Below are 21,649 nucleotides of genomic sequence, written 5' to 3' on the forward strand. Positions count from 1 at the left end.
AACTGAACTGTACTTAAATGTAATGTACATGAAAAGTAAAAAAAATAAAAATAATTACTGTACTGGATTTAAAATACGTTTAAATAAGTTGCATGCATAGCTAGAATTGTTTGATAGTTTTTCATGTTTTAAATTGTATTTGTATTTGGGGGGCTTCACATACCACTACTGGTTAATAGTACCACACTTTCAGAATCACTGCCTTTCCACACTAATCATACAAAGTTTAATTAAAAGAATTTTACTGCAGCTATTGCTTCGAAAATGTTTATTTCATCAATAGATGTACGCTTTTGAAATGACAATTTCTATCAAGAAAATATAAAAAGTACACTGTAAACAAAAAAAATACTCTGTATAAACTGGCCTGTCCAACAAAATACATTATGCAGCTCTTAGAATGTGCTTTCAATCACATATTTTCTTATTTGTATACATTTATAGTGGGTTGAGTGAAAAAAAAATAGTAATGACTGACTCAGCTAATACTATATTACTGTAAATACACTGTATCAAGCATTCAGTATTTCCGCAGGAGTTGGTATGAAGTGCTGTTCATATCCTGATGTGTCTTGTTCTTCTTCTGACGAGCTCCAACAATCATCCCTGCCTGCCACCTCGCTCATGTCCTTTTCCTCCTCAGAGTCAACCATTTTGCTGTACTCTCCTTTACCATATCTATGTTTGCTTGTACATCCCTCTAAGGAAGCTGCTGGTCTTGTTTGGTCTTCAGGGAAGCAGTTTTGCTCACATAGCGGGTGCAGGATTTCCACTACCTCTAACGTGGACATGGTGGGGTGTGGTTCATAGATTGGGATGCAAATCCAAGCCACTGGCTCATTCACCTACAATGATATCACACAAAGAACTAAGACATTTTCCATTAAAATGATGATACAACACAGCATTTACAGTAACAGAATTAAACTCACCTGATACTTCATCATTTGGTAGATGGTGCTATTGTGTGGATCTGGTATCTTCTCATTTATACACAAACATGCCTTGTGTGTTCCTTTATGAAAACTGACATACAAGCATGTTTTGTTAGTGATGTTGAAACAGCCAAAACCATTGCATGCTTGTCTATATCACACAAAATGTATTATCTCACCTGAGTAAAACCAAAAGACAGCATATTATGACTGGGAGACATAGTAGGACCAGGAGTGATAATAAATGTGCTGAAAAATAGAGATAGCGAGACATATAACATCAACAACCTGATGTGTCATATCTGATAAAATGATATTTATCATGTGAATAAGTCTGAAAAAAATAGTTACATTTTAATTTTAACTGAAGATGCTGTTGTTGGTTTGTGATGAAACTGATAGTGACATTGTCTCCCGGCCCAGCTTCGGTCACAGCCTTGATCCACACTTCATACTCCTGATCTGCACTGAGATTCAGCAGCTCAAAAGTCTTATTTTCATCCTGAGGGGAGGCGCTCACATTGTACACTGCTGTAGGGAAGATTGCAATATTGCTTTGAGTGAGGTCATTTAAGTATAGCAAACACACATTTTACAATGACTAAGTAACTAACGTCTACTGTACATTACAAGGGCAAAATTGTTGGTCTTCTTTAGTTGCAGAAAGAAAAAACTCAATGATCACTGGTCACCGTTGAACTGCTTTTCACCATTTCAGTTTTCTTGATTTATTTGGGGCATAGCTAAAACAGTGCATGTGACGCACTTGTGATCCGGCATGAGGCCCCCCTTCCCACAATATAATACCTTCAACAACTTCTTTCACATCAGTGGTTATCCAGCGCAACTGGGAGTGACCTGTACTTTGTTATTACTACTAGACTAATTTCAACCACTACAGCATGCAGTAAGCTAGCTAACTATGCCTACACCCCAGAACAGCTCAGTGTCATTATTTAAATTCCCAAGCAAGGAGGCGAGGCAGCTGCCCGTCCGCCTACCGAGAGGAGCCCCTGTTTGCTCTCCGACGCGACAACCTGGTGGGATATATTCCAGACACCTGGGGATTTTGCAGCTCAAACATGTAGGGATGTTTAGGCATAAGGAAGATGCTAGACAAAGTTATTTGATTGACAGTTGGCAGTTAAGGAGGGCATGGTTTTGGCACATTAAGCGGACACGCCCACAGCATTTGATATCGGAGAGAATGGCTTGATTTTCTTTATTTTTTAATCATTCAATTCTGACAGGGTTATTAAAAAAATACTTCCCTGTGGTGTGTCAAAATTTGGAAGACATTCATTTTTACTGGGACTTGAACATTTTGTTTGAGGCAATCAAACAATTTCTGTGACTCTATGAGACCTCAGCACATATCAGCAGGTATTTTGACCTACTCCTTGAGAGCAAACCGCTCCTGTCTTCTTAGATTTGAAGAGTGTATTCTCCAGATTGAATGTTTCAGCTCCTTCATTGAATGTTCCTTAGGATTTGGATTGGAGCGCTTCAGAATAGACCAATGTTTTGTTCTTAGCCATTCTTGGGTGTTTTGGGACATTATCCTGTTGGTGGACCATGACCTGCAGTTGAGACCAAGCTTTCTGACACTGAGCAGCACATTCCGCTTTTGAAAATATTTATAGTCTTGAACTTTCATTGCACAGAAAGCTAAAGCAGTATGCCTGATATGTTTATTTTCAGTACATCTTATTTGTCAAGTTATTTCAGTGACCATTGTGGGGTTTTCTCTCTTTATCAGAAGATTACCAACAACTTTGTGTCGACATCTACAGTATCTGCGACAAATTTGTTTGTGACAAAGCTTGGTTTGAAGAAATTTCTTTTGTATCAACCAACAGTATGTATATGTTTGCTGTTTACCCATTTGTCCGTGAACACCTATTTCGTAGTAGAGGATCAGCCCGTTCTGCATGGTCAGCAGAACAGGCTCCCAGAACAGGGTTGCATGTGTCGCAGCAATGGAAATGACTTTAAATGAACGCACTTTTGCGGGAACTGAAAAAAGCAAAATGACAAAATCAATCGCGAATATTTTTGGAAAAGAATAATAACTGACTGTATGGATACCTACTTCCGTGACAAGAATAACCAATAACGGATGAAAAGTGATGGCTTTGTTGATCGAGTGTAACAGTAAATAGTGACACTTGGTAGGGCCTGTACCTTTCAAAATGAGCTGGAAGGGGAAATTCAGCAAAGATGAAACAGCAGTTTTGAAAAGTTTCTACTTTTTAAATTCACATGACTATGTTCCAATTTACCTATCAATTTAATTACTGTCAAACTACAAAAATAAAACAAACCTTTAAAGGTCACTGTAGTACAGCTTTTATTCACTCTGATCCAGTTAAATCCTTTCCCCAGAAGACGTCCTGCTTGTTTGTATTGGACCACATATTCCTTGAATGATTTGGTGTCGGGGAGCTCCCATGAGACGGTGAGGTTCTCCGTATTCATCCTGACATCAATGGAGTGCTCACTTCTCACTTTACCTAACCATAAGAGCAATGTATTAGCTACAGTATTTCAACTGGACCTTCGGGCAAAAGTATAAGAAATAAAACGCATAGTCCATATAAATCAAGGAGTTTGAAAATACACTACCAATGTCATTACTGCATAATCCAACTTTAGAACACAAAGAGTGAAACTCCAAACTTGTGTATTATTTTACAGTACAGTAGCAGCACCCTGACCCAAGTTGCCAAGAAGAAGTGATGTTGGATGTTATTATTATTAATAATTGGATTTGGCCAAGCAAAAAGTGGCCACACAAATATGTTACACAATCAGGAATATGACATCTAAAATAGTAATTTTATTGATCTGTGATTCTGTTCCCCGGCCATCCTGTAATGTATTAATTTGTGAAGTCGTAATAACGAATCACACAGATATTTTGTACTCTCTACATTTGCCATTGGAAGAAAAATTGATAAGACATTGGACACTTGAGAGAGTACTGCAATTTTCCTTGTATTTGTCCAACCTATGTGATGTTTTTTTTCCCACTGTCACTAGAGCTCAAAATCAAGAAACTTCAATCTCGACTATTGATACCTGGCGTTGGAATTGCAAGGTAAGAGGGCACTGTAGCACCACGGGCGTTGTACGCTGATACACTGGCTGATGACACACTCTTTAAAGAGGAGTTGAGGTAGCACTTCAGCTCATCACACATCAACAAGCCCCTTGGCTCAGCTACGGAAATATTCACTAATACAGTCGTGGTGTGTTTGGAAAACAGCGTAACTTCATATCCCAGAATGTGTCCATGAGCCTGAGATGTAGGAAGCTTCTGGAAGGGAACAAAAGGTGGGGAAAAAAGGATTGTGGGGCATGACTCAAGACACTTGGATTTGAGAGATATTCTGCATAAAATGGCTGTAATTCCTTAATGGCAGTGGTGAGCAGTCCTTCAGAGCCTTCTCTGCTGGCCTAAACATTATCAAAAGCACTGACCACAATGTAATTAAATTATTAATTATTAATATTTATTATTGTCTATATAACAAAACATACATACATAATACATATATCAATTTATTTCCAAGCCTGTTGTCTTCATTTCATAGTGTGTCTTTGATGCCTAGATACAGTGTATATAGATTTTTTTTTTCCAATCAGGTTTCAGCTTCTATGTGTTGCCATATAAAAGTAATCTGCCCAAGGCCTTCAGAATCCCGAGTGCAGGCGTCAAACACACACACAAAGACCGTTGAAATTGTCATTTCTTTTTTCTTCCCGAAGGCTGAGTGACAGCACGGCCGACGGCATTTTCCATCCTCTGATTGGTTCAACTAAATAGCCTCTTTACCCCTCTGATTAGTTAGCTGAATATGCGGATGAGATTGATTTACTAGGGAGGATAGGCATGATTAAAAATTAATTTTCCAGGTGTACTTTTCAAGAAAAACTCAACTTTGTGAGGCTATGTCAACTAACATAGTTGCCGTCTGTCTTGTTTCAATTCGGAAAATGGTTTTTGGAGCACTTTCAGAGTATGTGGCACAACAGCTAGCTTCCACAGACAGGCAGGAGGAAAGAAAGGAGGTCTCTGGATCTCCATCAGCATCTCGGGTGAGTATGACGTATTTTATTGAAAGTTTTTGTGTTTTTATAATGTTATTAGATATTGATTGTGAAGCGCTATATTGTAGTGTACACACTACAACCTTTATAGAGGTTTGGAGATGATATATTGGAAGATAAAGGTAACTGTTTCTTGGTTTAGTAATAATGGTATTCACCCTCAAATATACAAAACACCACTGTCTCTTCCGTAATGCCACATATATAGACTTTACACCGATTTTATCGGCCTTATCGGTATCGGCCAATCAGCATTTTATGCATTTTATCCTGATCGGCTGATCGGCTTTAATGTCATAATTCGCCGATCCGATCAATGACGTGATTGATCGGCTCCGCAAAAGACATTTACTCCGCTTCGCCATCATGCACAGTATATTTGAATTCAAAAGCTAGCTTATTTGTAGCCTTGTCGCGTGTCTTTTGGCATAGTCCTGTAAATATCTGACGGCTAATAAAAAAAAATTAAAAAAAAAAACATGTCGGCGGTGTGGAACAAACAACACGTCTGAGACAGACAACACGTAATGCCCGATCAGACTACAAGACAAATCTGCGCTTTCACGATTGCACTATGTCAAACTACTGCAATAAAATCTTGCATTCCGATACCACCACATCCCGTTTTTTCGATCGCTGGGCTTCATCGTGTCAACGCAAACGCGACCAGATACACTCGTTACCATGGCGACGACAACAATAATAGATTGCTTCAAGTATGTTCACGTACTTTTAATACGATACGGCTCGCAAGCAGGCAACAAAAACGTTATGTAGCCCAGCACGCTACTGCTAGCACCAACGGTTGTACGTAAACATGCCGCCGTTCTGTCGAATTATGCTCTAAAGTTTCGGTGTGGGTGAAGTAATTTAATTAAAAATAAAGTCATTTAATTACAGTAAGTTAGCACCCATTGTTTCTGTCATGTTGTAATGTTGGTTTGACCTGACTGATTAGAATACATGACCTGACTAGAGCAGTGATTTCCAACCTTTATGGAGCCAAGGAACATATTATACAATAGAAAAATCTCACGGCACACCAACAAATAAAAATGTCACAAAAAGTGGATACATGAATTACTGTATTTACTTCCTGCCATCTAATAGAAGACCATTCATTTGTTCTGTCTGTCACTATGCCTCACTGGCATAAACAGAGGAACAAAGATACATTTATTGTAAATATAATTTTTTTAGCAATTAAGTACACATGTATATACAGTAAATGAATAGGTCATTTAAATAGACACATTCCTCCATCATGTGATCGGTTATCGTTTTTTTAAACTCGGTGATCGGTCCCAAAAATCCTGATCGTGTAAAGCCTACACACATAGTTATATAGTGTTTTCGTACATTATTTTACGTGATGGTATTATTAAGAGGTGGATTAGGTCACTGAAGGCCCAGGTCCGAAACTCACCAGCCACAGCTGCTTGATGGTATAGGTCATCTTTTTTGTGAAACATTTTGAATTAAAGCTGCAAGTCTACACTAAAATTGTATCTTGATTGCTGTCTGTCACATTCATTGTGGTGGTGTATTCAACGCAAAATGGTCATTACCCAAATACGACTGGATCTAATTGTATTTTCTGTTCTGTTATAAAAAGACAATCATTGGTTTGGTCAAACTTAAAATAAAAAATTGTGTGTTGTCTACCTTCCAGGTCATAACACAATCAGCATTGGTGGCAGGCACGCCACAATCCTTCCATACATCCATCTGTCCAGTAGGGGCTGAAAAAACAAGTTTCGCTCCAAACATTAGTCTACTACCATTTTTTAATAGGTGTTGATCCTCACTTTTGAACTTATTTCTACATTGCCTCTTAAAAGAAATCTTACCTGCCTCAGAACTCCTTATTCTGTGGGTTGCACTCCAGTCGCTGATCAAGCCAGTGGCACAGGAACAGCGTACCTGAAATTCATAGACTACACCAGCTTGGACGGGACCACTAAATTCATAGCTGACTTGAGCTCCAATTTCATCCTAAACCAAAAGTAAAACACACTGAGTGAAGACACAATGGGAGATCAACGAATTAGATATTATAGCATGGTTTTTAAGTGTGAGAAAGAGTTGAGTTCACCACAACTAAAACTTAAACTAATTGTGGTCATACTTTATTTTTTTTCCTTTTTTACTTGCCCCAGAATCTTTTTATCTGTCTTAGTAGGAACTAAAAGAAAAAGAAAAAAAATCAATCCAATTTGCTTTTACTATCACCGAAGTCAACTTTGCAGGTTCTCATCAGTGATTATCCAGCACAATTGCGACTAGCTAGCTATCTACGCCTGCACCCCAAGAAGCTTCCCCTCGGATAGTCCACTGACGTAGCCGCTTTGGAGCCCCTTGTTGTCAGCCATGAGAGCACGCAAGTCACGCAGAGAGGCAGAATAGCGAGGAAGCTGCATTTTTTTTTTTTTTTTAAACAGTCAGACTTGACACCCAGTGTGTGGACCGGAGCTTCGGGCTGGCGTGGCTGCATTAGCGCGCCTTGTTGTCGGCCATGAATGCACGCATGTGGAAAAAAATTTACTTAAATGATTTTAGAAAATGGCTGCAATATAAAAAAAAGAGTGAAAAATTTAAGGGGGTCTGAATACTACTTTCCGTACCCACTGTATGTGTAAGTGGATTTTTACGACTCATACAGGTAGGAATGTGTAGGCATAAGAAAGATGCTATAAGAACCGTCCCTTTTTCCAGGACTAGTGGTAGTTAACACTTGACCGCGGTGTGGTTTCAGCGCATTTAGTTGACACGCCCACAGCGTCTGAGAGCCCCGAGAACTGCCTTTTTCCCCATGATTTTGAAGCCTCATTTTATATAGATTTGTTTTAATCATTCAAATTTAGAGGATATTTATTTTCACTTAAAAGGGACTTTAAGTCCTCTGGTGCTTCTCACACTCTGAAAATGTCCATATACAACCATACATTTCTTGTTTGGGTTCGTCTATTAGCTACATTACTTTTACATATACAGTCAAAGTTGCCTTCACCATGTCAAATGCTCTATGGAAAGGACAGAATGAACCACGCTTTCTTAATACCTCATGCCATAGTTTTTCTGCTTGAGTCCGAAATCGCACATCACACGACCCCAAAGAGAGGTGCGGCTCATTACAGATGGAACTCCATGATATTTCCAAAGGATCTTCATAACTCCGTGTAATTATAGGAGGTGATGGCTTTGCTAAAGGCAGAGGTAACAGAAATATGTTAGCATAAAATAAATAGTGTAATTATTCAAGTTTCCACTCTCATTATCATAGTGGATGTTTGTATATGTGAGCAATATGTCCAGGACTCACTAAGGTCTCCTGTGTTGAACACAACCACTTGGGATTTGGCGGAACCGTGTTTGCTTTCAGCCAGAACCCAAACATGAAGTTCACTGTTCATGGAAAAGTGTTTACGGGCGATGACCCCTCTCAAACTTGTCCCAGTATTCACACTGCCCTCTCTGGAGAGGAAGCGAGAGGAGATTTGGTAACTCGAGTTGTGATGTTTGTTTACAAGAGGTGGGTAGTAACAAGCTACATTTACTCGGTTACTTTTATTTAACTTTTTGGATAACTTGTACTTGTCAGAGCAGTTTTAATGCAACATACTTTTAACTTGGGTATTTTTGGTCAAAAGAAATGCTACTTTTACTCCATTACCTTGAGCTACATTCTGCTCACTACTTGTATATTTTATCTACAGGTATTTATTATTGCTTGTGTAATATATTTTGGTTCGTCAGAGCAGCTTATGTAACATGACTCTTAACCAATCCAGCCTAACAACCAGTCACATTTGACTCCATTTCTCCAATCAAACTGAACCATGCAGTCACATGACCGCACAGTCTCCGTGCCGTGGACTCACACAGAGAGTGACATGTATACGGCAGAAAAATATTTACCTCATAGATAGGTTCCAGCTCAACCGCAACCTGAGTTAAGCGGTATAAATTTTTATTTTTTTAAATCGATGGACCGACTACGAAAAAGAACAGCTCTGTCATGCCGTCATCTGTTTCTTCCTAAAAATGTCTATATTTCAGCCTATAAGAACTCCACTTGAATCTGAGAAAACACATTGCTGTTTTTTATGAAATCTCTGCCTGGTGAGCCCATTGTCTAGTTTCATGAGTCTAAACAAAGAAAGTAATTCAAGACAATTTCTTATGGCTGAATTTATGTTATTTTATAAAGATTGATTTACCGTTTTAGTTAAAGTGATATTGTTAGGCAATAGCTGTAGTTAGGCATTCCTGTTCTCTGTTTTTGTTTATTTAACGTTTCGGCCATGACAAAAAAATAATAAATCAGAAGTTACTCAGAACGCAGTAAGTCGTCGTCGTCGTCCCCTCCTCCTCCAACCGAGTATTTAGGTTTATTCACGTAATTATTTGGAGGACTACTTTTTAAGTTAACTTGAGTCATATTATTCGAAAGTAACAGTACTCTTACTCGAGTCCATTTTTTGGCTACTCTACCCACCTCTGTCATTTACTGATCAGTATCATGTTGCGCTCACATGCTGTCTGCTGTTTCCCATTGTAGACTGTAGTCTGTGAGGATCTGAGGATCAAATCTGTGATTCCAGCTACAGTGAATATCAACCCCACAGCTGTCATCACATGGAATGTGGCACTCAGGTTTGGAAGGGGGATCTGGAGGATCTAGAGTAAATAAAAAAACATGCTATTTTCAAATGTGCAGCCCTTTATTGGGCAAAGAACCATATTTGGTAATGTAAACCCGAATCAAAACAGATCCCATGAGCCTCAATATAAGAGAGGAATCAGCAAGGTTAATTCAAACAGTATACCGTATTTTCACGACCATAGGGCGCACCGTATTAAAAGGTGCAGTCTCAGTTACGGGGTCTATTTCTGTAGTTAACACATACACAAGGCGCACCGTATTATTGGGCGCGGGCATGGTAAAACATTCGCTATCTTAAAACATACGGTAGCATGCATGCACACTAAAACATACACTAGCATGCATGCTAGTGTATGTTTTTAAAAAGGCAGCGGGAGCAAAACTGAGTTCGGTTGTACTTTATTGAAGTATTTAACTTTTTTTTAATTATTATTATTATTATTTTTTTTTATCAATCTTCATGAATGATGGCAAGCCCCGAGTTATTGCACTCAGTTGAATGGTGACTATAGAGACGCTTCTCCCGGCTGTTCTTTGCTCATTAATCCTTTGCTCGAGTGGGTCTTCCAACTCGGGCCACCTCGCCTTGTTTCCGCGTTTTGTTTTTCTTTTTTTTCCCCGCAGAAACTCAGCTTCGTCTTCTTGACTTGGCGAAGCTCGTTTTCCTGCTTCCTCCACTTGCGAACTATGGATTCGTTGACCTTGAATTCTCTCGCGGCTGCTCGATACCCATGTTCCTCCGCGTAACTGATAGCTTGCAGTTTAAACTGTGCTTCGTAAGCGTGTCTCTTCGTAGGTCACATTTTCGGGGGTCCTTAGCCAAACCGACATTGTTTTGCCCAATGCACACCCCGGAAATGCTCCCAGTCAGTCAAGCGGTTAAAACAAAAAAAATTTTTTAAAAAACGCCGCTATATACCTACTGGGGGTTGGGCTTTAGCATCCTACTTCACGCACCCTTCCCCTGTCCTCAGTCACGTTCGCTTTTCCTCTGTGTAAGCAGGGTGTCGGCAGGAAATGCAAAAAAAATTTTAAATAAAAAAAATAAATAATAATAAATAACAAATAAAAAAATAAATAAAAAGTCAAGTGTAGCGCTCATCACACAACATTTATAGATGTTGGAACTCGGTGCACACATAAGATGTGCCGCATTATAAGGCGCCCCGTCCATTTTGGAGAAAATGTAAGACTTTTAAGTGCGCCTTATTGTCGTGAAAATACGGTATATTGTTTTTAAAGTATATTGTACTAGTATGAATGCATTATAAGGAAATATGATTAAAATATTTGGAAAGATTGCTTAAAAATATTAACTAACTATAAAAAAAATTATAGTCTACAATAATGTTCTATGGGTTAGAATTTTACAGTATGTATGCTTGTCCCCTAAAAAGCCTTAAAGCCTACAAATCTCTAAATAAGCCCACCAACCAATACTAAAACTCTAGTTCTTGTGCAACACAAAGACTAGGCTCATGAAGCTCATTTTCCACATCGTGGATTATGGAAATGTAGTTAACTTCCCATTGTAGCGGTGAGTTTTTGTTAGTTTAATCTTATTTAAAATGTAATGTCTATTTTCATTACTGCAGTGATGTAAAAGAAACCAGAAATTGATAAATCAAAAAAAGAGCATACCTGCAGCAGCATAAGAAATGACCATGCTGACTATCAAGATTGAGAGAATCCATCCTTGGGCCATTACATTTGGAGCCAGCCGTATTGTGCCTGTAAATGTGAACACACAGAGAGTGTGTTGTTACAGATCAAATCAATATTTAATGCTTGTGAAAAGCGTCACTGATTTTACGTACTGAGCCTAGCTTTCTTGTGCCAAAAGGATGTATTATGTTAACCAGATCTCCAGAGGTACCATTGACTTCTCTGAGCTTGCACAGATCTGGTATGAGTTGTCAAACCAAGAGAATGTGCATTGTGGTAAAGTGTATTAGTATTAGTAGTAGCGTATTAGACAATAAATGTTACAATTCATGTGAGAGACAGGTCTGCCTGTAGTTCACTCCATAACACACGGTGTCTATAAAGTCTCTTTACAATTTAAAATATTTATTACAAAAGCAATTGAATAGACAAATCCGTGGAAATTAATTTTAAAAACAATTTTAAAAAGACATCACGATGGTACTTGATTTTTTGCAATGTTCGTTTTAGCACTGCAAAGCATCAGTGATCTTTTGCTTCATATCACTTGTGTCCCATATCATTGTTAGATACTAGATATCTTTAATATAACCCAATAAAGTCCAGTGAGTGATGTCAGATGAAGGAAGTGGCCAGGGAATTGGACCATCCCTTCCAATCCACATCTGGGAATGTTTGATATAAGAACCCACCAACATACACAAATGTAATATGATTAAAATAATGATTACCACTGCATATAAAAAAAAATAATAATCTGTTGGACATCTCATCAAATTAATGTTTTAATATCTTTTTTTTAATGTAAAGAGACTTGTGGACACCCTATATAGCAATGAGTCCACCACACGGTTTCACTGTATATTGTCAGATTTCGCTTATCCGCAGGACTAATCGGGAGAAATGTCCTGACCGACTCTCCGTTTAAAGGGTCAAACTCCCCCCTTTTTCCTTTACCGGCTCTAACGCCGTATGAGCAAGGAGATGAGGAGCTGTTAAGCCGGTGTCGAGATGAATTCGCCTAGGTGTGCTAACTGCCTTTAGTTTTACAGAGCCAATCCGGTCTGCCTTCACTTATCACCCCTTGATGAGTAACCATACCGAGTGAAAGGGTAATATAGTAAATACTCCGTTTTTACAGCAGCTTCATCTCTAAAATCGATTGCATTTGTTAAAGACCTAGTAAGTTTAACAGCCCTTGTTAGAACCGTACGGATTTGTTTTATTGTTAAGCCGAAGTAATATAAATGAGTTAATTTTTTGGGATGGTGTTACTACCCGATGTTATTGGTATCGTCGACGTTCAATCACTTATAAGAGGTTGAGTGTTAAAAATGAGATAACTTCTCTTTATAAGAATGACAAAGATAGAATAGAATTAAAGCAAGGTATTTATTTCAGTGATTACTTAAGGTTAAAATGATAATATGACAGAAAGGGTTTATAATATAAAAAATCAATAATGAAATAACAAAAATTGAAAAGAAATAAAAGTAGTTAAAAATAATATATCATAAAACAAGTATTGCCTTTTGAGTGAGCCTTAAGGAGTGATCAAGTCCTACGGAGCCGTGATGCCAATTAATAATAAGATAATTTGGAATATAAGAAACCCTGAACAGCTGACTAGCTCTCTTCCCTTATCCACGCAATATCAATAGCGGTTCTATTAGTTACCTTATTATAATAATATTGTAGCCTTACCCAATTAAGGAGGAATATTCAAAAATGAATCGCTATCCAAGTAGCTTGATATATCCCTCCTGCCAGCATGTCCCTTAGTATTGCGAAAGAAAAGAGCTTGCGTCTCCCCGTCCTAGGTCAGGATAGGAAGCCTCGCTCTTCCCTCGCTTGAGGCTTTTAAAACCTTGGTTTTCCCGAAACTCCCTTTTTCTAAAAATACTCCTTTTGCTTGCGCTGTCCTGAAACACCCGTTTCTTGTTTACCACTCAGAATGACATCAGCGTTGTCCTGACCTGACCTCCTATTTTTACTCTCAGCGTGTCCTTATTCTGACCTGAGCAGGAATCACCTGTTTTTCCCTCAAAGTGGCGTCAGCGTTATCCTGACCTGACCTCTTATTTGCTCACTCAAATAGGCTTCTTTTTGGTAAATATATCCATTTCCAAGCATATTTCATATGTCTTGATTTCAACCAATACATTTCATCACATCATGTTGATTTCTAAGCAATTCAGCAGTACATGAGTATATTGTCAATTCCAAATAAATGTATATACTTCCATGTGAATACAATTCTCTCATGCATTCAACGGGTGCAATCATCCTTATGTGATATATCATGTGTTATTTTTGTCTGAGAGAGACAACTCCACACAGGTTACAGTTCTTACACAAAAGCCGTTACAAAGCATTTTTCCCTTTAGTATTTCAAAAGTAAGAATAGTATATAACAGCCTATCCAGGCCTGATGTACTTTTTCTCAATGATTCCTAATTGTACATCCAAGTTTATAACATTAAAGAGAACATCAAAATCATCTCAAGGATATAAATCAAACAATTGTTATAAGTGGTTGACTTTAGTATGTGTTTGTTTACCATAATACGGGGTTTAATAGGTTTAGGACATTTAACTTCTTTGCTTGAACTGGCAACTCATAATTCTACTTTGGTTTGGCGACCTCTTGTGGTTAAACCAGGGATTGCAAACTGGGGCTGACACTTATTATGATCTCAATTTGGTTTGGCGACCCTTGGTGGTTAAACTAGAAATTGCAGACTGGGGCTAAGCTCAACCATATGATCCCAGCTACATAAGGCAATTACTATCTCTGTTCCATTACATCCATCGCTTCACGTAGGTCGGCCACCCACTTGACAATATCCCATGGCTATTTTTCCCGGAAGAATGTGAAATAGTTACAGTATAATAGTACACTAAGGCAGTGATTCCCAACGAGTGTGCCATAAGAAATCATTAGAGGTGCCACTGGAAATTATCCAATCTGAATTAACTTGTCAGAAAATGATTATTTATTAATAACAAAGACATCTTTGTTTATCTATCCATACCAACGACATATAGTGACAGGTAGAACAATTAAATCCTATTCCACTAGGCGTAGAATAAACCTGTGCGTCCACCTGTTGCCATTCATACAACAGAATGTCATGGCTTCCAGCAAACTTATCAGCTTTCATGTTAATTAATTAAACAGGCCCAGATTTTGAACGAGGTAAATTAATTTGTGAGCAAATTGAGATGAGATCAGAAACAGAATCATCTTTATTTGCCAAGTATGTCCAAAAAAACATACAAGGAATTTGTCTCCGGTAGTTGGAGCTGCTCTAGAACAACAACAGACAGTCAATTGACAGAGAACACTTGAGACATAAAGACATTGAGAAAAACAGTCACTGAGCAATAAAGGCTTGCTAGTTATCTGGTAATGCCGGTACAATATATATATATATATATATATATATATATATATATATATATATATATATATATATTTTGGACATTTGTGCAAAAAGATGCAGCGTCCTCTAGCACTTAAAGCAGTGTGAATGACTAATACAGCAATAGTCCGGTGCAATGACGATTGTGCAAAGGGCGTCGAGACTTCAAGGAGTGTATGCAGTTTAAATTGACTAGTAGCCCGATAATCTGGGACAATGTTGATTGTGCAAATGTTGCAGGTACTCCTCAATCAGTGTGCAAGTGACACAGTGAGACAGTGACTGCACGAGTAATGTATAATCGGCCCGACAGAAATGTGACAACAAACTCAAGACAAAATAATTGGCAGCATGTTGGAATGGAATTGTAGGTTAGCTGTTTAAGAAGTTGATTGCAAGAGGGAAGAAGCTGTTGGAATGTCTGCTAGTTCTAGTTTGCATTGATCGGTAGCGCCTACCTGAGGGAAGGAGCTGGAAGAGCCGGTGACCGGAATGTGGAGGGTCCGAGAGGATTTTGCACGCTTTTGTCTTAGTTCTGGCAGCGTGCAAGTCCACAGGGGTGGGTAAGGGGGTACCGACAATCTTTTCAGCAGTTTTGATTGTCCGTTGGAGTCGGAGTTTGTCCTTTTTTGTAGCCGCACCAAACCAGACTGTGATGGAAGAACACAGGACTGATTCGATGACCGCTGTGTAGAACTGCCTCAGCAGCTCCTGTGCATCATTATTTCAGTATTCAAACAAATTCGCGTGGCTCAAGTATGATAATGATATTGATGATATTTACACAGCACATCCGTCGCAAATGTGACCTCATCCCCACTTGACGTCACCTTGCGTATTTGACGGGAATGCAAACCAAACAAACAGAACTTCCTGGACCGAGACTTTCGGTTACAACAGCATTACTTTGGAAGCTTCAGTGTAACAACAGCATACACGACATTGAATACAGTACAATAAACAGTTCGTTACCTCATTCCCACTGAGAACGCAGTAGTGTGGAGAACTTAATTTCCGTGTGATTTGCGATCACTTTAACCGGAAATAGCAGCGCAACAGGCCACGCCCCTAGGTATTTCCATTGCCACATCGATCACGTGGATGTACATATAGCGACTGCGTTCAAGCCAGCTTCCACTCGAAAAGTAGCAGTCAAGCCAGCCGCCCCTAATTTTGTTCATACTAGGCATTACGGTAATAGGTCGCCAACTCGCGGCGAAGCCACCTTCAAAATAAAAGCTTCCCAATAATACGGACGTCAGTGCTCTTCGGTTTAAGAATGCAACAAGCAAAGTTAATTTGAATCTTGAAATACATTACATACATACATTAAATAAAATACTTTATTTGATATCTTAGGACAAATAAATGGTAATGGGCTCCACTTATATAGCGCTTTATCTACATCATCACAGTGCCCAAAGCGCTTTACAAAGCCTCACATTCACACACACATTCATAAACATTCAGTGTCTTGTCCTTGGGCAAGACACTGAACATGCGAACAGTCGGACCAGGCATTCGAACCTGTTCTACCTACTGAGCCAAAGCCACCCCAACATAATCACATTGGTATCGCAAGACAAGTCCAGATCTGTATGACAGACCACTCCACGAAAAGAGGTTTGATGAAGATCTGATATTGTATTTCAAAATAAAAATATCTGAAAACTGCATATGTTGCTTTCATTACCCCTGACTGAAAAAATCTGTTAAATCTTTTTAATGAGATATCGCAACACCGGTCCAGTTCTGGGGGACACTACACCACCCCAGGTCTCCAACAAAAGAGGTCCCATCAAAATCTGATGTGGCATTTCAAAATAAAAGTCCACTGAAATTGGTATATTTCACTGTCATGATAACGGATTTAAATAATTCATTAAAAAAAATATCTTACTTATCACAACACCAGACCAGTTCTGGGGGACACTACACCACCCCAGGTCTGCAACAAAACAGGTCCCATCAAAATCTGATGTGCCATTTCAAAATAAAAGTCCACTGAAATTGGTATATTTCACTGTCATGATCACGGATTTCAAAAATTCTTAAAAAAAAATCTCCTAGTTATCACAACCCCAGACCAGTTCTGGGGGACACTACACCCCCCAAGGACTGCAACAAAAGAGGTCCCATCAAAATCTGATGTGGCATTTCAAAATAAAAGTCCACTGAAATTGGTATATTTCACTGTCATGATCACGGATTTCAAAAATTCTTTAAAAAAATCTCTTAGTTATCACAACACCAGACCAGTTCTGGGGGACACTACACCACCCCAGGTATCCAACAAAAGTGGTCCCACCCAAATCTGATGTCCATCCATCCATCCATTTTCTACCGCTTATCTGAGGTCAGGTTGCGTGGGCAGTAGCTTTAGCAGGGACGCCCAGACTTCCCTCTCCCCAGCAACTTCATCCAGCTCTTCCGGGGGTATCCCGATGGGTTCCCAGGCCAGCCAAGAGACGTAGTCTCTCCACCGTGTCCTGGGACGTCCCCGGGGTCTCCTTCTGGTGGGACGTTCCCGGAACACCTCACCAGGGAGACGTCCGGGAGGCATCCGAATCAGATGCCCCAGCCACCTCATCTGGCTTCTCTCGATGTGGAGGAGCAGCGACTTACTCTGAGATCCTCCCGGATGACCGAGCTTCTCACCTTATCTCTAAGGGAGAGCCCGGACACCCTGCGGAGGAAACTCATTTCGGCCGCCTGTATCCGGGATCTTGTTCTTTCGGTCACGACCCACAGGTCGTGACCATAGGTGAGGGTAGGAACGTAGATCGACCGGTAAATTGAGAGCTTCGCCTTTCGGCTTAGCGCCTTCTTTACCACAACGGACCGATACAAAATGCGCATCACTGCAGACACTGCACCGATCCGCCTGTTGATTTCCAGTTCCATTCTTCCCTCACTCTTGAACAAGACCCCAAGGTACTTGAACTCCTCCCCTTGGGGCAGGATCTCATCCCCGACCTGGAGAGGGCACGCCACCCTTTTCCGACTGAGGACCATGTTCTCAGATTTGGAGGTGCTGATTCTCATCCTAACAGCTTCACACTCGGTTGCGAACTGCTCCAGTGGGAGTTGGAGATCACGGCTTGATGAAGCCAACAGAACCACATGCTCTGCAAAAAGCAGAGCTGCAATACTGAGGCCACCAAAACAGACCCCCTCTACGCCTCGGCTCCGCCGAGAAAATTCATCAAACCTCTTTTCGCGGAGTCCTTGGTGGTCTGTCACACAGATCTGGACTTGTCTTGCGATACCAATGGGATTATGTTGGGGTGGCTTTGGCTCAGTAGGTAGAACAGGTTCGAATCCCTGCTACGACTGTCCGCATGTCGGAGTTTCCTTGGGCAAGACACTGAACCCTAATTTGCTCCCAGTGGGCATGGCAGCGCCTTGCATGGCAGCAGTCGCCCATTGGTTTATGAATGTGTGTGTGAATATGAGTCTTTGTAAAGCGCTTTGACCACTGTGATGATGGAGATAAAGCGCTATATAAGTGCAGTCCATTGCCATTTATTTTTCCTAAGATATCAAATAAAGTAATTTTTTAAATGTATGTATGTATGTAATGTATCTCAAGATTCAAATTAACTTTGCTGGTTGCATCCCTTAACCGAAGAGGACTTACGTCCGTATTATTGGGAAGCTTTTATTTTGAAGGTGGCTTCGCCGCGAGTTGGCGACCTATTTCCGTAATGCCTAGTATGAACAAAATTAGGGGCGGCTGGCTTGACTGCTACTTTACGAGTGGAGGCTGGCTTGACCGCAGTATATATCGGGAAGTCAGTCCCTTCACATGCGAGTGTAATATTAACCGATCCTGACGAGCCATGTACTACGAAGCGTATTGCTGCCACACACAAAAAAAAAGGTTCACTATCACGTTATAACGTGATACGTTTCATGTTATAACGTGATAGTGAACCTTTTTTATTTATTTATTTATTTATTTATTTTGGGTGTGGCAGCAGTACGCTTCTGTGATTTACCGTTTAACATTACCGGAATAAACACAATCATGAAGCCATTTGAGGTTTATATACTTTGATCTTTCAAGAAAAGACGTTTTCCCATTCAAATGTGTTTGTGTAGAAACACAAACTTCAGTCTCAGTTACCGCATAGAATCTAATTTTGACTTACAGTACTTCGTTTTTTTTGTTAGTTTTCCTCTGTTATTTCTGTACCTCGCCAATATTTATTCTTTTACTGCACAATCTCAATTGCTTTTTTGTATCATGTAGCTGTATAGAGAGTGCTATGATATTTATTAACATTGTAGCTCCAACCATTGCTGCAAAAAAATGAATATAGTTATTTTTTGGTGTTGTGGTACATTCGTCTGACTTTAATAAAGGCTGTGTAGGTTCAGTTCCAACTCAGCGACGATGTGAATGTATGAATGAATGGTTGTTTGGACCTGCGACTGACTGGCAAGCAGATCAGGGGGACGCAAGCCTAAACAGTGTAAGCAGTATAGCAAATGGACGGATGGGGTGAGAACCTATTGCCCAAATAGTAAACAAAAGTATTGAAAATAAAGATGTTTCAATATGATGATTGATTGATTTAATTCTTAATTTCAAACGTGTGTGAGTGAATAATAAGAATAGCAAAACAGACAAGTTTAAAATAAAGTTTGAAGAAGTAAATCTTGCACTGGATTTCTGTACCACTGCAAACAGCAATCCCAAAAACAATCCATATTTTGTATCACTTATTCTCACTATAGGGTCAAATAAATCCTGTCTGACTGTGTATAATTTTTTACTTTGCAAAGGCTTGACTTTTGGAACATATTGGAACTCATTAAATTGTGTAAGTGTACCTAATAGTTCATGTCAATGCACTGGCAATGCATGGACTTGTAATAGTTTTAGAAAAGAAAGCAACACAGTGAAATTTGTAATTTGGTGGTGTTGATTAAAGTTATTAAGATTTGAATACAATTAAAATGAATGCAGTAAAGCAACAATGGCAATGTTTTGTGTTCCCACGTACAAGCGATCTTTAGCTACATTGCACACATCTTCTCAAACCAGCTGGTAACACAAAGAAAGCATTTATTAAGTGTTTTGGGACACAGTGTTCACAAAAATGTGTTATCAAAGCATTGAATGCCATATGGAACAAACATGTACCATGACAGTTCTAGTAGAATTCATCCATCTGACAAATAAAACTGTTAAGTTAATGTTTTTACAATGATATAAAATGGCCAAAGTTTCATAAGAAAAAAATTACCGTTTACATTGATGTGTTTAATATTAATGATAATTTCACAATGATGTACTGTTATGCATGTCTGTTTGTGCGATTGTTGTGTTCAGTTCTCAGCAAAGGGAGCTGATCTCACTCTTGCTGCAGCCCCACTTGCAGCATGCATTGGAAAGACCCAAAACCACTTCCCGGCCCTTGCGATCTGCCTTCCGCAGGGCTTCGAGAATCTCCTCTGTGATAAAAGAACGAGTTGGCCGGCTGAAAATTCTCTCTTGGTTTTCACTTGATAGGAAATCCAGATCTCTGTTTCTGTAGCGTATACTCTCCATCACAGGATTGTGACTCAGTTCCTCTGAGGAATCTTGATGGGAGCTGATTAGGTCTTCTGCTGCAGTAAAATGAGCAAAAGTTGAGTTTCAAAAGAATTATACAAGTGTCATATCACTAGAACTGGAAATAAATATCAATTCTATACATAAACAAAAATGTGAAACCCCAATTATTCCTTTAGATAAGTCACTGTCTCACCTGAAGTCCTGAGCGATCGTCTCCATCGTGAGCCACCACAAGTGAAGATGACTGCTCGAATGAACTCACGACCACAGAGCTTGACGCCATACAATGGGTTGTCCATGGTGTGAACTTCATTTGCCAGCAGACACACAGCCAGAAGCACAACTTTCCACATAGCACCCTGAGGAAATAAAAGCAGAGCTACAAAGGCAGATTATTTGTGTTGTGCAGCAATTATAGGCTTCTGTCTCCCTGTCTGCAACAGATATGACTATGTGGTGACCCAAGCGGGGTTTATAAAGCAGTCTGAAGCCCAATAAGGGGGACATGCATATTGCGCATGCAGGATCCTCTGAAAGAATAGAAGATTCGAAAGAGAGATACAGCCGAAGACCTTTATGAAGAATAAAAAGCGGACCAAAGGTCGGAAGCACATGTCTAATGTCCCTCAATTTCATATGTAAAACATGCCATAATTGTGAAATATGGGTATATTGTAAGGATCACAATGAGACTAATCATTTGAAGAAGTCAAATGGTTTGAGCTGCATAATAAAAAAAAACATGTCACATCTTTGGCAAGAATATAATTTTGATTGTTCTATGAAATATCCCTCAGACTCAGCAGCTGGTCTTGCGTTGGATTATGACATACCTAATGTTGCAGCAGGTGAGTGCATATCCTGTATAGCCCTCTCAATTACGACTTGAAGTTGGATTATTTAAGAGATTTGGTAAATGTATCAAATCAATACAAACTTGTTCAATTGTGTAGTAATATAATACCTACATACAAATAAATATCACTATAAATGTTTTCCTGAAAATATGACTACACTCACCAACATCACTATAACAGTATATCACACACACACACACACACACACACAAATATATCTATTATATATATATATATATAATATATATATGTTCTGCCATTTTAAGCCACAAATTACAATTTTTATGACTTCAACATCCCCACACTGTGCTTTTGATAATGACATTTTGTGTCCTTTCTTTAACGGAAAGGTGAGCGGGGAGGACAGAGTCATCACTGGTGACATTTTCCAAGTCCGATAACATAGAAGTCTAGTTATGACT

The 21,649-nt window shown here is 39.3% G+C and overlaps 2 protein-coding genes across 7 annotated transcripts; both read right to left on the reverse strand.

Annotated features, from left to right (window-relative positions):
* Positions 1 to 253: 253 nt before the first annotated feature.
* il12rb2l (interleukin 12 receptor, beta 2a, like) lies at positions 254 to 15,968 on the reverse strand. Of its 5 annotated transcripts, none has more exons than XM_061749643.1 (16): positions 15,777 to 15,968; positions 15,263 to 15,454; positions 11,356 to 11,445; positions 9,584 to 9,728; positions 8,371 to 8,522; positions 8,110 to 8,252; positions 6,899 to 7,043; positions 6,714 to 6,790; positions 4,017 to 4,251; positions 3,260 to 3,448; positions 3,028 to 3,132; positions 2,817 to 2,951; positions 1,287 to 1,466; positions 1,115 to 1,184; positions 933 to 1,026; positions 254 to 845 (listed from the first exon to the last, which is right to left on the reverse strand). In XM_061749643.1, the coding sequence occupies exons 3-16, from the start codon at positions 11,417 to 11,419 to the stop codon at positions 513 to 515; spliced, it is 2,067 nt and encodes a 688-aa protein (XP_061605627.1). In that variant the 5' UTR covers positions 11,420 to 11,445; positions 15,263 to 15,454; positions 15,777 to 15,968; the 3' UTR covers positions 254 to 512. The 5 variants fall into 5 exon arrangements, with proteins under 5 accessions (XP_061605627.1, XP_061605626.1, XP_061605628.1 ...); XM_061749642.1 differs by having other exon boundaries at positions 4,017 to 4,254; positions 15,777 to 15,967; XM_061749644.1 differs by lacking the exon at positions 8,371 to 8,522 and having other exon boundaries at positions 4,017 to 4,254; positions 15,777 to 15,966.
* A 3,890-nt stretch (positions 15,969 to 19,858) lies between these two features.
* On the reverse strand, positions 19,859 to 21,043 carry LOC133466081 (relaxin-3-like). Of its 2 annotated transcripts, none has more exons than XM_061749427.1 (2): positions 20,564 to 21,043; positions 19,859 to 20,420 (listed from the first exon to the last, which is right to left on the reverse strand). In XM_061749427.1, exons 1-2 carry the CDS (start codon positions 20,721 to 20,723, stop codon positions 20,149 to 20,151), a joined length of 432 nt encoding a protein of 143 aa, XP_061605411.1. In that variant the 5' UTR covers positions 20,724 to 21,043; the 3' UTR covers positions 19,859 to 20,148. The 2 variants fall into 2 exon arrangements, with proteins under 2 accessions (XP_061605411.1, XP_061605410.1); XM_061749426.1 differs by having other exon boundaries at positions 19,859 to 20,423.
* Between the last annotated feature and the right edge of the window lie 606 nt (positions 21,044 to 21,649).

This window comes from Phyllopteryx taeniolatus, chromosome 16, assembly GCF_024500385.1.
Source record: "Phyllopteryx taeniolatus isolate TA_2022b chromosome 16, UOR_Ptae_1.2, whole genome shotgun sequence".
NCBI lineage: Eukaryota > Metazoa > Chordata > Actinopteri > Syngnathiformes > Syngnathidae > Phyllopteryx > Phyllopteryx taeniolatus.

Excerpts from the sequence above, each read along its gene's own strand:
- LOC133466081 (XM_061749426.1), bottom strand. The coding sequence starts at position 20,723 with ATGTGGAAAGTTGTGCTTCTGGCTGTGTGTCTGCTGGCAAATGAAGTT. Across the intron at positions 20,424-20,563 it reads ACGATCGCTCAGGACTTCAG|CAGAAGACCTAATCAGCTCC; the intron begins GTGAGACAGTGA and ends ATTTTACTGCAG.
- il12rb2l (XM_061749642.1), bottom strand. The coding sequence starts at position 11,419 with ATGGCCCAAGGATGGATTCTCTCAATCTTGATAGTCAGCATGGTCATT. Across the intron at positions 1,185-1,286 it reads TCTTCAGTTAAAATTAAAAT|CACATTTATTATCACTCCTG; the intron begins GTAACTATTTTT and ends TCTATTTTTCAG. Across the intron at positions 1,027-1,114 it reads TGTCTTTTGGTTTTACTCAG|TTTTCATAAAGGAACACACA; the intron begins GTGAGATAATAC and ends CTTGTATGTCAG.